Source organism: Trichoderma evansii (assembly GCF_050947405.1).
Source record: "Trichoderma evansii strain SZMC 28006 chromosome Unknown GGI43scaffold_2, whole genome shotgun sequence".
Taxonomy (NCBI): domain Eukaryota; kingdom Fungi; phylum Ascomycota; class Sordariomycetes; order Hypocreales; family Hypocreaceae; genus Trichoderma; species Trichoderma evansii.
In genome coordinates, this window is record NW_028145204.1 from 1,300,699 (window position 1) to 1,314,628 (window position 13,930).

Below are 13,930 nucleotides of genomic sequence, written 5' to 3' on the forward strand. Positions count from 1 at the left end.
ACGCCTATGATCTGTTTCATGTTTTGTTTTTTTTTCTATCAATGCCAAGGCTGTCTGTCGATTCTGGTCCTCAAAGCATGGGCCTACGGTGTCGGGCTGTAGTGTATCCGCAAATTCTGGAGAAAGCAACGTCTTCAGAATCGTCCATGTTTTGAGGACCAGGATCGAAAGGCTACACCCAATACAGCACCAAATTTGGTGCTGTATTGGGTGTAGCAGTCATTTGGCTACGCTCTTGAAAAAGTAAAATGATTTTTTATAATTCTGCTTTTAATACAACTGTTGCTGGGCATGACTCATACGTCTTTTGTTTTTTAAACTTTTCCGCCCCATTCAAACACTATGCTTCGATTAAAAAAAAATAATAAACAGTATCCTTATGTGCACATCAAATGTTTAGGTCTTGACATCGGGCTCATCACGGCCAATGTGCTCCTTGAACTTGAGCAGCTCCGTCGCAAACTTGACTTCATCCTTGAGGAAATCTTGAGCATCAAGATCATACTTGGATGGGTCGCTGGTGTGCTGCTCAATGTAGAGACGGATAGTGGCGCCAGAGGAGCCAGTACCAGAGAGACGGACGACAATGCGACTGCCGGAAGAGAAGCCAGCGTAGAGACCCTGATTGGAAGAGACTGAGCCATCGAGGTCAGTGTATGAGAAGTTGCCGGCCTTGGTGACGGTACGCTCGCCAATCTTGCTGCCCACAAAGCTGGGGTTGGCAACCAAAGCCTCCAGTTCGCCAACAACCTTGTTGGCGCCCTCAGAGTCGACGTCCTCGTAATCGTATCGGGTGAAGAATGTACGTCCATACTGAGTCCAGAAGTCCTTCTGGATCTGCTTAATTGAAGGTGTAGTACCAGGGTTCTGGACACCAAGGGCAGCAATAATGTTCAACCAGGCGACGACAGCCCACAAACCGTCCTTCTCACGGATGTGGTCGCTACCAGTGCCGAAACTCTCCTCACCGCAGATGGACAGCTTCTTGGCGTCGAAGAGCGCACAGAAGAACTTCCAGCCCGTGGGGACCTCGTAGCTGGTAAGGCCTTGTGCCTTGGCGACCAGGTCGACGGCGCCGCTGGTGGGCATGGATCGAGCAAGGCCGTTGACACCGTTCTTCTGGAAGTAGGGGATGAGCTTGGCGTGGTGGGCAATGATGGCGAGAGAGTCTCCGGGGGAAACAAAGGCGTTGGCGCCGTAAATCATGTTTCGGTCACCGTCACCATCAGAGGCAGCACCAAAGGGAATTTGGTTTTGGTCAACGACCTCGACGAGGGAGTGGGCATAGGTGAGGTTGGGGTCGGGGTGTCCGCCGTTGAAGTCGGGGCTGGGCACGCAGTTCTGAGTGGCGCCAGTAAGTCCAAGCTCCTTCTCGAAGATGGCAGTTCCGTAGGGTCCAGTGACGCCGTGGAGACCGTCAAAGAGGACCTTGAAGTCGGGGTGAGAGGCGAAGAACTTTTTAATGGTGTCAAAGTCAAAGATGTCCTTGAGCATAGCGACGTAGTCAGCAGTGCTGTCAATGATCTCGACTTCCAGGGAGCCATAGGTCTTGGTGCCAACGGTAGAGATATCAATGTCGGGGATCGAGGCGAGCTTATATGATGTCAGGGTCTTGGAGGTCTCGAAGATTTTGTTGGTAACGGATTCGGGAGCAGGGCCACCGTTGGCCAGGTTGTATTTGATACCGAAATCGTTCTTGGGGCCTAATTGAGGAGCACAGAATCGTCAGCGTCTTCTCTCTCTTCACCTTGGAGATTGAGTTGAGGGACTTACCACCAGGGTTGTGGCTGGCAGTGAGCAAGATGCCTCCAGTGGCCTTGCGGATGCGAATGACATGGCTGGCCGCGGGAGTGGAAAGAATTCCATTCTGGCCGATCACAAGCTTCTTGACACCATAGGCAGCACCAATCTTGGCAATCAGTTGAATGACCTCGGGGTTCCAGAATCGGCCATCGCCACCAATGACCAGGGAAGAGCCTAAATCGGTGGAAGCAGAATCATCAGCCTTTGGCTCAAAGCTCTCTTTATAGCAGAACAGTATAGCTCATACCCTCAGCGCCCTCGGGGATGGACAGGAGAATGCTGGCAACGAACGACTCGCTATAGTGCGGCTTCTGGAAAACGACGACCTTCTTTCGGAGACCAGAACTGGTGTTGCGAAGCTAGTGTCAGCAGATGCAATCTTGTCTTCTGGGGAGTGGAGATAGCTGTGACGTACGTTCCGGGCTTCTGGTCCTGGAAGGGGGTAAACTCGACAGTCTTGACGTCCATGGCAACAGCTCAAACTCGGCGGTGTCAGCTCGTAGGTTGAGGATTGGGAATATCAAGAGGAAAAAAGGGAAGCAGAACTGTAGGTATTTATCGCTAATGATCCCCAGGCCCAGCGGGGAAAATAGGGGATGTCGCGAGAGCTTTAGGGGGCGAGGAGGGGAAGCTCCAAGGAGCTGGTGGGGAGGTTGGGCATCTCGCCAAACGATGGAGGGGCAGCCCAGTGCTGATGGTGACCCAATTAGTACTGTATGCTGGAATACATTTTGTGCATGCTATGACAGTGCGAAGTAACCCAATTTCAATGGAGCTGGAGCTTGGGCGGTCAAAGTCGTTGCCTGGCCGTCCAACGAGACCCGAGCTTTGGGCCATCAATGACATCAAATCAGCGCCATTGGTGCTTTGGGCAGAGGCAAATTATGAACAGGTTTTGTTTGCTTCTGTTTTGCCGTTCGCATTACCTTGTGCTTGGTGGTATTAGTGGTGTAACAGTATGCACGAAATGAACGAGTGGGTTGATCGAGTAAATGAGTTGGGCTACTGATGACGTCGAGCGTCGCATCCTAATATATTGCTGAAGAAGTTTTTCCAATGCACTCGCACCCAATATTCTTGCGCCAGATTAATCTTCAATACCCAATTGTCCCCATCAGTCATCAGCTACGGCCAAATATAGCCTCCTTGTAATATCTCGCCTCCTCGATGCTCTCCAAGATGTCATCCCTAGCTTTATGGCTCCCCTTCTTAGCCGGCGCCCGCGAAAGAACCTGTGGCGGGCTCCACCGCCGAGCAGCCTCCTTTATGGCACTAACGTCCAGGATGCGGTAGTGCAGATGCTCCATAACTTTGCCGTATGGATCTTTTCGCAAAAAGGCCCTGTCGGCGTGCACGCTGTTGCCGGCCAGCAGCGCTGTGCGAGGTTTGGGGATGAACTTGGTGATGTAGCGATAGAGACCTTCAGCAGCCTGCTCTGGGGTCGTCTCTGAAGCTATCACGGCAGCTGTTAGTCCTGATTTACCGTGAGTATTGGTGCACCACTCGTCCATCTGATCCATGCGAGAGGCCGGCAAGTGGATGACCGCATGGTAGCCCTCGGCATCGATGATGTCGAGATTTCCCGTCGTGAGAATGCAGTAGATTTCGATAATCTCCTCGGTATCAGGATTCAAGCCGGTCATCTATCGATATATAATGCAACCTTAGTAAAGCTCAGCTCAGCACACACAGCTGAAAGCCATATGAAGTAGTAAGACGGTACTTCGCACCTCGCAGTCGATCCAGACCAGGGCATCGTCCAGGCCCGAGACAACGCTTGACTCGGAAACCGGCATCTTAATTGATCGGATGTAACCACACGATGTCAATTAGCGAGCTCTGTCAAATACCGAGTCCAGACTAAATGGCGGAGAAATGACAAAGAAGAAAGTCTCCCCAGGAATTGGCGTCTCAAATTTTAGCCATGTGGTTCCGATCCAGGAGTCCCAGGAAAGTTCTACCAGTACAGCAGTGGAGGCCCCCTAAACTCTCGGCCGGTACTCACTAATACGCCAATGAAAGCTAGGCCCCAGGCTACACAGTAAGTGCTGTAAACTTCAGCTTAACCCCCAAAGCCTCCCCCACCGAGAGCTTGCCCGCTGTTAATCTTGCCCCATATGGTCGATAAGCAGCGCCATCATCTGATCCAGTTGACGGCTTTCCCCCTCATTTTACTAGCGGTTCTAGCACTGGAACGTTGCAAGGCATCTGGTCCAATGCCTGAGACGCCGTTAAGCCACTGTCTTTTATCGGCTCGACGCTGATTGGGTGGCTAGTCGGGCTCGACAGCTGGCATCCCTGGCTAAAACGTGCCTTATCATGGGGATTGGGATCTATATATATGTGCCTGCCAAGCCTGCGTGACAACATACCTGACATATGTCTCGTCTCACGGACAGCAGCAGCCTATTTATCATTACTTATAGAGGCTAATCCCTCACATAGTGATCGGTCTGACAAAGATCCCTCCAGTTTATCGCCATCATGGCCTCTCTCAAGGTCTCAAGCGACGCCGCCGGCGATCCCCATGTGAAGCCTCTTCCGAGGCCCGAAATGTCAGAAGATCCTCCCCGCTTCATCATCATTGGTGCCGGTGCTCGAGGAATTGGTTATGCAAGAGGCATTGATATTGCCAGCAACGGCGTAGTGGCCGCCGTGGCAGATCCGGACAAATATCGACGAGAGACGCTCGGCAAGCATCACATCTGGGGCAACAATGGCCCCAGTCAAGGCCAGATATTCTCGGATTGGCGAGAATTCGTCGATTATGAACAGAATAGACGCCAAAGAGTAGCCAATGGCGAGAAGGACGTCCCCAAGGGCGTTGATGGAGCATTTGTCTGTGTCCAGGATCAGATGCACCGAGAGGTCGTTGTTGGCCTGGCACCGCTGGGCATTCACATCATGTGCGAGAAGCCGCTGGCGCCGTCTTTGGAAGACTGTCTCGACATTTACAAGTCCCTCAAGCCGCAGCTCAAGTCCAACATCTTCTCAATCGGCCATGTGCTGAGATATAGCCCGCACAACATGATGCTACGGAAGCTGCTGGTTGAAGATAAAATAATTGGCGACATCAACAGCGTCGTCCACACAGAGCCCGTTGGCTGGTGGCACTTCACGCACTCATATGTGCGAGGAAACTGGAGAAACTCTAATACTTCGGCGCCATCGTTGCTGGCCAAGTGCTGCCATGACATCGATCTAATCCTGTGGCTGCTCTGCTCCCCGGAAAAGGCCGGAGAGGGCGAACCTCATCTCCCCGACTTTGTTTCATCGACTGGCGGATTGCAATTTTTCAAGAAGAGCCGCAAGCCTGCTGCTGCGGGATCTGCTACAAACTGCATGACTTGTCCCCTTGGTGACTCTGGCTGCAAATATTCTGCCAAGAATGTATATCTCAGCTCCAACTGTGAGGGTGTTGGCACCGGCAACGTAGATTGGCCAATGACCACAGTTGTGCACGATATTGAAGATTTTAAGACCCTCGACGACCGCAAACAAGCCGTCATCAAGGTTCTTGAAGAAGATTACGACGAGTCGACCCCGAAGGAAGTAGTTAGTTCGCGCAACTGGTTCGGTCGATGCGTCTTTGAGTCAGACAACAACGTATGTGACGACCAGTTTGTCACTATTACATGGCCCGAATCCATCAAGCCCGCCAAGAGAGTCACCATTCAGATGGTGGCCCAAACCAAGAAGCAATGCGATCGCTTCTCCTATTTCTATGGTGAACACGGCGAAATCTACACAGACTCCGAGAAGATCATCGTGCAAGACTTCGAGACCAAAGAGACCAAAGTATACACGCCCCACGCGGAGCACAAGGGTCACGGCGGCGGTGATTTGGGCCTCACGAGACAGTTTGTCCTGGCCTGTGATCGAGTGAAGAATCACGGATGGGAGGCCGAAAAGGCCCAGAATGAATTTGTTGGGTGCACTCTAGAGGAGGTGCTCCGTAGCCACGCAATGGTGTTTGCTGCAGAAGAGGCTCGCGTCAATAATATCGTAGTCAACTGGCCTCAATGGTGGGAGAAAGTCACTAAGGAGTAAGCTAGAAACTGCCTGTCACTTATAATACTTCTTTTTCTTAAGCCACCATTCGAGACACCATTGAGATTGCAACAGTGGTATAGATAACGATATATTGACGATTGATTTAATAAATACATATATATATACCCAGTTAAAAGAGCAGCACGCTTCATTATACTTTAATCCAGAAATTATTTCCATCACAATGTTTGTATGTCCAAGAGCTTTGAAAGAGATCGACTTTGGCTTGCAGTTTCTACTCATACCAAAAAAAAGAAAACAAGAGAAAAAAAAAATGAACCACCCTTATATCCTGCACATCATGTCCCGTGAATCACATATATCTCATCTAATTACCATTACCACCCAGCTCTGCTCTGTTCGTCTCTGCTCCAAGGGGGCTTGTTGTAGGCAGCTCCATCGCAGACGTCTCGCCTTCCTTGAAAACACCAGGCGAAGGAGTTGTGTGTACTGGAGACGTGCTCGCTGTTTGCACAGGGTAGTTGTAATTGTACTGCTGAGGAGGATACTGTCCCTGGAATGGCTGCTGTCCCGGGAACTGCTGCGGATAGTAGCCTTGTTGCATTGGCACCGGTGCATAACCAGCCTGGTATCCAGCCGGTACGCCCGAAGGATAAACAGCCCCGCCAGCATTATTCTGTCCTTGTGGAGGTTGACCAGCAGGAAGAGCGTTATTGCGAGGATTACGATGACGGTAGAAGAGGAAAGCGGCCAGTCCGACGAGGCCCAGGGCTGCAACGCCTCCAACTGTGCCTCCGGCAATAGCGCCCACGGGAGTGCTGCTTTTCCCGCCGCCAGAATCGGGAGAAGATGTTGCCGAAGTAGTCGAGGGCTCAGTCGATGTGGTTGTAGACGTCGTAGTCGTGGAACCGATGCTGTGTGTTGCCAACCAGCCTGGATCGACAGTCAGAAGAGTTCCCCTGCCGGGCTCCAAGGAACATCCGAGAATGGTGTATAGTTCAACAGACTTGTCGGTTGAGGCGGACGTAGAAATGACCCAAGTATAGCAAGCCGGGAGAGTTGAAGTGGCGCTGGAGATGAAGAAATAGAGCATGTAAGTGGATGTTCAACTCATACAGAGAAGAGACAGAGAGCGAGAGATGGGGAGGGAGCAGCTTACCAGCAGAGAGTGTGAAAGTCGGATGGGAGGTTGCAGGCACCAGTTGCTGAGGCTTGGTAGTCGATACACGTCGTCTTGATTTGGCTACAGGCGCTGTTTGGTTGACAGCATCCAACGAAGCCTCCCTCAGGCGTGCACGTATATCCGGATGAGATACAAGTAAAAGAATCTAGTGAAGTCAGTCTCACCAGCTCCTCATTGCCGATTTCCATAAAGTATAATATGTGAACAGTAACTTACCGCCACTGTTCCCAGGCACAAATCCACACGTCTCTGGTCCCAAGGTATAACCATCCGCTCGCGGCATCATCATCCTACCCAGCAAAGGCTTGGGAGGCTGCGTCGGCTTAGGAGACCATCCCAAGGCAACCTGCTGCTCGATCTCATGGTTCAAGGTGGCAGTCTCTTTGGCAGGTGAGGCCCATGACTGTTCGAGTCCTGATTTAGGGACTGGCTGGTTATCGTCGTCGGCTCTACCGGGGGAAATGATAGCCCCAAGGGCGAGGAGGAGAGTCGCCGCCGGGTTGTGACGCATTGGTGCGGTAGGGATATGCGTGTAAGTCGAGCTTTATGTAGGCGGGTATTCTGGCCAATTGATAGGACGTCAATGTAATCCAAGATAGGAAGTATATTTCTGTTGGTCCCTTTTCCTGTGTCTTATATCATAGCCGTAGACGTGGATAGAATGGAGAAACAAGGCCGCAGCGTTAAAACAAGTGTGAAGCGAGCGCACTCAACCGACACAGCTCTATAAACAAACAAAGAGGCGCCAAGACCATAGATTAGCAAAACTGCCAAATCCTATTTATCAACTATCACTTAAAAAAGAAGGGAGTGAGGAAAAGAAGAAGGAAAATGACAGAAGCAGAAGAAATCCTACCGCTTCCTCTCCCAATGCGGCTCTTCCAGCCCAAGCCAGCTCCAATCTGGTCCAGTCCATAGCTACAGCAATTAGCAGCACCTCCAAACCGCAAGCCCAATCAATACCTCGCAGACGAGAGCAGCAAGCCCACAAGGCAAAACCAGGCCATCCAGGACCCTCCCGGGCTATTAGACCGTCTAGCTACATGTCTAGTCCCATCAGCCCATCCGAGTGCAGCTTAGCCCGCTAGCCCAGGCCGCAGCCATGGGAATAGAGGCAAAAGGGAACTATGCTTAATCCTACTAGCGGAGTGTTCAGCCCCGGGTGATGGGCGAGTCTCATTCGTGGTGGTGGATCCTGGGATTCGACGAGCTGAAATGGGAGGATGCGGCGCGGCAGTGAGTTGAGAAGAAAGAGGAGAAGAGAGCTGTACTTCGTACGATTTTTTTTATTAGCTGTACATACAGGCATTGTACACGGCATGTAGTATGAGTATGAGTAGCAGCTAGTCATAGTAGCAGCTAGTCATGTATGCACATGTCCTTAATAACTGCGAGGCTTGTCTGACGTGGTCGGGAATCTCGTCCTTTCAACCCAGCTTGACTTATACCACCAGTTTGTCTGTATAACCGCATATGTCTCAGCTCTTCCAGCTATCTCGCAACATTTGCCTCCCGGATTCATTATCTCTCTTATTTTTCTTCTAGGAAATCAATAGTGAAAGAAACTAGACAAACACTCACGCACTCAACCAACCCCTCTAAGACCAAACCCCTGTCAAGCCATCACCTGCGGCTGGACGCAGTGCTCTGCTGCAGCCGAGCCCCTCCTTTGGATCCTACCGCCTTGGAGGATCAGAGACAAAAAGCAAGGTGCAAACCCGGCAGCAAGGGGGAATTCCAGCCCGTGATTACTTCGTACTAGGCGATTTTTTCATATCTTCTGGTACAACACAATTCAGTGTTTTAACCCTGCTTTGTATGAATGAGAGCGGGATCTATAAATAAACAAGCAAGACAACTCAAGTTTTAATTGTTCTTGTAATCGCCAACCCCAGAGCAGATAGTGTTTAATCACTCTCTTACGTTTCACCCCTCAAGCTTCATCTTTTACTCTCTCAGCTCTTTTTCTACTCTTTTCTCTTATCTCCTCCAATCACCATTTAGTAGCAGTATTTAGCACGATCAATATCAAAAAGAAAAAAAATCTGCCCAAGCACGAGGCACACTTCAATTTCATGCACTAACAAACGAAAAATTCAGCCCCGGGCAAGACTCTCAAACTCTTCTCCATTCTGCGCAAGACACGCAGCAAAAAGTGGCAATTTTCTAGCTCTGCATTAGCAGACAGCTTTAGCTCGACATGCTATACTTGACTTGCAGCGTGCAGCTGACTATGTTGGTTTCGCTAGTTCCCTACCGATCGTCTATTAAGTCCCCTATCCCTCTTTTCTCTTTTCTTTTTCAGATAGCCGCTGGGAAAAGAAAGAGAAAATACAATAGGAAACAGAGGCTATTATTGCCTGGCTAACGTCGATAAAACACGGCGTTATCTCTTCTAGCGCCCCAATCGTGGGAAAATGTGTCTTGGCTTGGAGCTATTATTAGCCACTTGCCCACAAATGATTGGAACCTGATAACTTTTTTCCTTCTAGTGTCTCATCCAGCATCTCCTCTTGAAATTTGATAACGGGAAAGAGAATCTAAAATACTATGCTCGTTTTATAAGCGATATCTGCGTCGCCGGCCCGCAAACTATGGAGTAAATCATGTCCCACATCTGTCAGAAAAATCCCGAGTGTCCACAATTGCTCCCCATATTTATGCAGAAATGGCAAGGCGAGGTTCCATATGGTAATTATAGCAATAGTACCCTGTTTTTTTTTTTTTTGTCCTCCCCTTGAGGTACTCTCCAATCGCCCACCCAGCAGCAATATGTATAATCATAATAAAACTACCTAGGCTTTTAGGAAACCTATCCACGTAGATAGCCTATCGTGCCTCATTGGTCATAGCAACTAGCCTTGACATAAAAGCTCTTTAATTTGTTGTGCGTTCCATTTGCAATGCTCCACTAGTATTGCTTCCATATTACTTACCCTGTATACTGTCTCGAATTTTTGTATTTTTATTCTGCCATAAGCAACTATTTCATTTACATCCTCCTTGTATACTAACAGATCTATAATTATCACTTGCTCCTTCAACTACCTAGGTACCTATGTAATTTTAAATATTCCATCCTGGCTCACTGCTCGAAAACGAAAACCAAGTCTCCCTTGCATTTAGAACTAAAAGTAGTTCGAGCGGTTACCGAGCAGCTATAAGCAGACATCCGACAAGAGAGAACAATTGTATTAAGTTACATAATAATTGCATTCTGAAATCCATAGCCGTAAGCACCAAGAAAGTATTAACAAATGAAACTAGTAGATATCACAGTCTTACAATTTCCACTCGCCCAGCGCCGTTCCCAGCCCCCAAAATTCCAGTCTATCAGCTAAATGGTATCACTCAATTCGAAGTGGGAGGTTCCTGTGAAGGCCGCGTCTAAGAAATCCAAAGTTCACATCATCGTCCTCTTTCACCACACCTTTTCGAAGCAAAAAGTCCAGCATCACGAGTCCGCAGTTTGGCTTCCACTCGGCGTTCTTCAAATCATGCTTCACCTCTTCCAACGGCTTCAGTACAAACCCATCAATCGACTCCGGCTCCTCTGGATATGGTATGAAATCAGGACCAACTTCGAGATCGAAAGTGTACCGGATACCAGGCTCAATGTGGCCCTCTTCACTGCCCGCAATATGGTCTTTCTGATCATAAAATGAAATCAGAGACTCGGCAGTGACTTTGCCAACATGAATGCCTTTCCAAGTAACCGTTTTCGTGTGAATGTCCACAGCAAGTCCTGCTTCTTCCATAGCTTCACGTTGCAGTGTCACCAGAGGATCCATGTTGTCTTCCGGATCCATGGCCCCAGCAACAAGCTGGTCAAGTTTTCTGGCATATGTGACGTTTTGAGACCGTCGTGAAACCCACACATGGATCTCATCTCCCCTTATGGTGAACATATTCATATGGACGCCCGTCGTAACAATACCAAATATTCCTCTGGCAGCCGAAGGCATGACCAAGCCGGCCAACTTGGTGTCAAGCCCACGGATAGGATGGAAGTCTGAGCTCTTCTTGAGCCACTTTTTAAAACAGCCATTGAGATTGTCGGCATTCTTTTGGCACAGCTTTATAAATTCGCGCCGGCATACGTCGATAACATCGTCGCCTGGCTTGATGGCAGGATTTAGATGGATCTTGCGCCTGGATCTCGAAACTTGAAAGCTCGTATTGTCCCATTTCATCTCGGCGGCATGTTGAGGCAGCATGTATCCAACGGGAGTTGAGTTGTCTAGAATGACGAATTCCCACATTCCTGCACCTTGTCTCTCTTCGAACTTATTACATCGACGGATAACATCATACAAGGAGCCCATGCTGTTTGAACTAACGGGGAGGATTGTCCACGTATGAATAGTGCTATGACTTTCTGAGAGCGTTGTTGAGGACGTTCGAGGGCTGGTAAGAGACGCCATATTGGATTCACTTTCCGCTAAAGGCGGAGGCCTTCTGATATATGCAAAGCTGGACAGTGATAAACGAGGCCTATGCGAGGCCTATGCTCCAAATTCCTCGATCACAGACTGAACAGTGCTTGATGTAGGGGGTATAATGATCCAAATAACCTTGTAAAGGAATGGGCCAGATGAAAAGAGCTGAATAGAATAGAACAAGTAAAGTGATAGTGTGAAGGCCAACCGGCCAGACACTCGACAGACAGACACAATCTACAGCATAAGATCAAGTATCTGCTTCTATTCTGTGGAAAAAAGAGCCAAAGGCATAGGATAGTGTCCGGATACAATGTTCAGGAGGCAAGCACATACACCAATTCACCCCCTCTGAGGATGGAGTCCTGAATATATGTGACACATCGCTGGTGATTACGGAGCCTCGACCCGACTGTGTGTTACCCATGCAGGAACAATTTAGCAAGCATATTTCCGACGAAGGGAGACGGCAAGGTGCAGTGGTCAAGAGCACCACACGTTTTCATAACATGGGAAGTCCTACCGATGGCCTGGGATTGGTAGAGCTTCCTGCCTGGGGTGCCGTCGGGCTCTGCAACCGCCCGATCATCTCTGAAGGTGACATCTGTCAAAGCGCAGTGGCCCTGATTTGAGGACTGCAGAGAAGCTATATCAAGGCCTCAGCCGCTCCTCTCATACACGCCTATATCCACATCCATCCACATCCATCTCATGGGCCGTACGTGCCCGTGTAGCTCCACTGTGAATAGCAAACGATACGAGTATGCAGTTACCCATTGACCGCAGTGTTGAGTCAGAGACAAGCTGATATGGCATACGCGGATAGGCAAACAGACAGTAGTAGCAATGCCCAAGGCGGGTTTATCATCAACAACCCGAGAACATGGTTTGCTATTCAACGGCTTGCGTCCTTGCAACGCTGTGTAACCATGACATGAGACACTCCCTTGTCCACGAGCCCGGGATGCGCCCTCGCTGCTTGCGTGAGGCGCTTAAGTCGTCCTGTTGAGCTGTCACATCGATCAGCAGTAGCGCGGCAGATGGTGGTGCTAGCATCCCGTAGTCTCGAAGCAAGCGAGCCAAAGCCCTCATCAGGATTCGCAAATCTCGTAGACGACAGGCCACCGTGCAGGGAAACTGCATGTTACCCCAGCAAAGAACGCCACCAGGCAAATGAACCTAACGCATGCTGTTCAGAGCAGCCTATGGCATCGTCTGGAACTCTCACCGAGGTGGAACTCGTCAAGCCATCCCCCACACGGATAACCTCTTGCAGCGTATTATATGCATGTGCCTGCACAAGGGGCATATCGCAGCTTCTCTGGATGCCCTCAAGAAGCATGTTTTGCTGGCACGAAGCGGCCGAGGCTAGCCAAGGCACCTCTGGTTTTGATTATTTGGGCCTCTTTCTTTCTTTTTGCAGCAGGTCATCCGCCGTTAGCGAGCAGAATCGGCCGGAGGTGGTGAGGTGATGTGGATATGCTTGCGAGCGAGGTCGGATCATTGTTGGACTCGAAGCTGCTAATGTGGCTGCAAGATTCGGTTTCATTTTGTGCTAGCAGCGGTTGTGCAAGTCCAAGAGGAAGTCGGACAAGCAAATTTCTTGAGGTGTCTCCCCTATCATCTCACGCGATTAGGTACATGTACCTAAAAAGTACTTGGTCAAGCTTGGGCTTCGCGTATTCGTGCGCTGAAGTTCAAAGTGCTATTAGCACTCAACTCTTGTATGTATGCATGTATACCGTGTTTTCTCAGACGGTCATATTTCCTTCCAAGTAGATTGAGAAGTAAAAGAAGAATAGCATTTAGTAGAAGCCATGGTGTCTGATTTGGCAAAGAAGTCAGCAGTTATTCGATACCGAGTCGCATAAATGCAGCCGCTGAAATGGAGGTCACACAGGTATTGCCTGGCCATATTACTTTTTTGGGATACGCCGATATCTTTCCGATTCTCCTTATTCCCAGCAACAATCGTTGTGATATTGTGACCTGGTAGTATTTGATGCATCCGTAATAAGCCGTCCTAGCTTCAAGACAGGGGTTTGAACGAATGCCACTCACCGTTAGGCTTATTATGCAGCTAGCGTCATGGTCAAGATAAAAGCAAAGAAGGGAGTAAAATACTACATTACTACTTGTAGAACTCGCCTTGTCGGAAGTTTGCATGGGAGGCTAGAGAATTTGAAAGTAGGGGGAAAAGGCTCCCGGCATTAGCTGAGGCTCTTAGCTACGCTACTTGGTAGCATGGCAGTAGTAGTAATATCCCACTCACGGCTCTTACATACAGCCGTATTAATGCTCAGCGTATAAACGTATAAACGCTTAACTGTCCTGCTAATCATCTTCAAGCACAGGAAAAATTCGTCATTTGGCTTCCCACCCAACTACTTCAATTAGGTAGCAATCGCATTTCGGGCAACGTCCATGTTGCGATTTAGCCCAATTACGATGTGACCCATAGACAAGCCGGTCCGACACCACACTCTTGATA

General features: G+C 49.4%; 5 protein-coding genes across 5 annotated transcripts; 1 reads left to right on the top strand and 4 right to left on the bottom strand.

The window, feature by feature from the left end:
- Positions 1-96: 96 nt before the first annotated feature.
- Positions 97-2,441, bottom strand: GGI43DRAFT_150475 (phosphoglucomutase PGM2). Its single transcript, XM_083199425.1, has 4 exons — positions 2,219-2,441; positions 2,051-2,148; positions 1,774-1,977; positions 97-1,703 (listed from the first exon to the last, which is right to left on the bottom strand). Exons 1-4 carry the CDS (start codon positions 2,269-2,271, stop codon positions 397-399), a joined length of 1,662 nt encoding a protein of 553 aa, XP_083064951.1. The 5' UTR covers positions 2,272-2,441; the 3' UTR covers positions 97-396.
- A 345-nt stretch (positions 2,442-2,786) lies between these two features.
- GGI43DRAFT_150663 (ribonuclease H-like domain-containing protein) lies at positions 2,787-3,943 on the bottom strand. The gene is made up of 2 exons (XM_083199426.1): positions 3,534-3,943; positions 2,787-3,446 (listed from the first exon to the last, which is right to left on the bottom strand). The coding sequence occupies exons 1-2, from the start codon at positions 3,597-3,599 to the stop codon at positions 2,925-2,927; spliced, it is 588 nt and encodes a 195-aa protein (XP_083064952.1). The 5' UTR covers positions 3,600-3,943; the 3' UTR covers positions 2,787-2,924.
- On the top strand, positions 3,666-5,947 carry GGI43DRAFT_150806 (Gfo/Idh/MocA family protein). The gene is made up of 2 exons (XM_083199428.1): positions 3,666-3,844; positions 4,249-5,947. Exon 2 carries the CDS (start codon positions 4,288-4,290, stop codon positions 5,851-5,853), a length of 1,566 nt encoding a protein of 521 aa, XP_083064953.1. The 5' UTR covers positions 3,666-3,844; positions 4,249-4,287; the 3' UTR covers positions 5,854-5,947.
- Positions 5,948-6,018: 71 nt separating this feature from the next.
- Positions 6,019-7,797, bottom strand: GGI43DRAFT_150397 (uncharacterized protein). Its single transcript, XM_083199424.1, has 3 exons — positions 7,217-7,797; positions 6,977-7,145; positions 6,019-6,887 (listed from the first exon to the last, which is right to left on the bottom strand). Exons 1-3 carry the CDS (start codon positions 7,509-7,511, stop codon positions 6,185-6,187), a joined length of 1,167 nt encoding a protein of 388 aa, XP_083064954.1. The 5' UTR covers positions 7,512-7,797; the 3' UTR covers positions 6,019-6,184.
- A 2,550-nt stretch (positions 7,798-10,347) lies between these two features.
- Positions 10,348-11,325, bottom strand: GGI43DRAFT_420372 (NUDIX hydrolase; the record flags this gene model as incomplete). Its single annotated transcript, XM_083207807.1, has 1 exon — positions 10,348-11,325. The coding sequence occupies one exon, from the start codon at positions 11,323-11,325 to the stop codon at positions 10,348-10,350; it is 978 nt and encodes a 325-aa protein (XP_083064955.1).
- Positions 11,326-13,930: the final 2,605 nt, after the last annotated feature.

What these genes read in the sequence shown, in the direction of transcription:
- GGI43DRAFT_150663 (XM_083199426.1), bottom strand. Translation starts at nt 3,599, where the DNA reads ATGCCGGTTTCCGAGTCAAGCGTTGTCTCGGGCCTGGACGATGCCCTG. An exon ending in TGGTCTGGATCGACTGCGAG is followed by an intron (nt 3,447 to 3,533) that starts GTGCGAAGTACC and finishes ATATATCGATAG; the next exon opens with ATGACCGGCTTGAATCCTGA.
- GGI43DRAFT_150475 (XM_083199425.1), bottom strand. Translation starts at nt 2,271, where the DNA reads ATGGACGTCAAGACTGTCGAGTTTACCCCCTTCCAGGACCAGAAGCCC. An exon ending in CATCCCCGAGGGCGCTGAGG is followed by an intron (nt 1,978 to 2,050) that starts GTATGAGCTATA and finishes CCACCGATTTAG; the next exon opens with GCTCTTCCCTGGTCATTGGT. An exon ending in TGCCAGCCACAACCCTGGTG is followed by an intron (nt 1,704 to 1,773) that starts GTAAGTCCCTCA and finishes CTCCTCAATTAG; the next exon opens with GCCCCAAGAACGATTTCGGT.
- GGI43DRAFT_150397 (XM_083199424.1), bottom strand. Translation starts at nt 7,511, where the DNA reads ATGCGTCACAACCCGGCGGCGACTCTCCTCCTCGCCCTTGGGGCTATC. An exon ending in TGTGCCTGGGAACAGTGGCG is followed by an intron (nt 7,146 to 7,216) that starts GTAAGTTACTGT and finishes TGACTTCACTAG; the next exon opens with ATTCTTTTACTTGTATCTCA. An exon ending in GACTTTCACACTCTCTGCTG is followed by an intron (nt 6,888 to 6,976) that starts GTAAGCTGCTCC and finishes CTTCATCTCCAG; the next exon opens with CGCCACTTCAACTCTCCCGG.
- GGI43DRAFT_150806 (XM_083199428.1), top strand. Translation starts at nt 4,288, where the DNA reads ATGGCCTCTCTCAAGGTCTCAAGCGACGCCGCCGGCGATCCCCATGTG.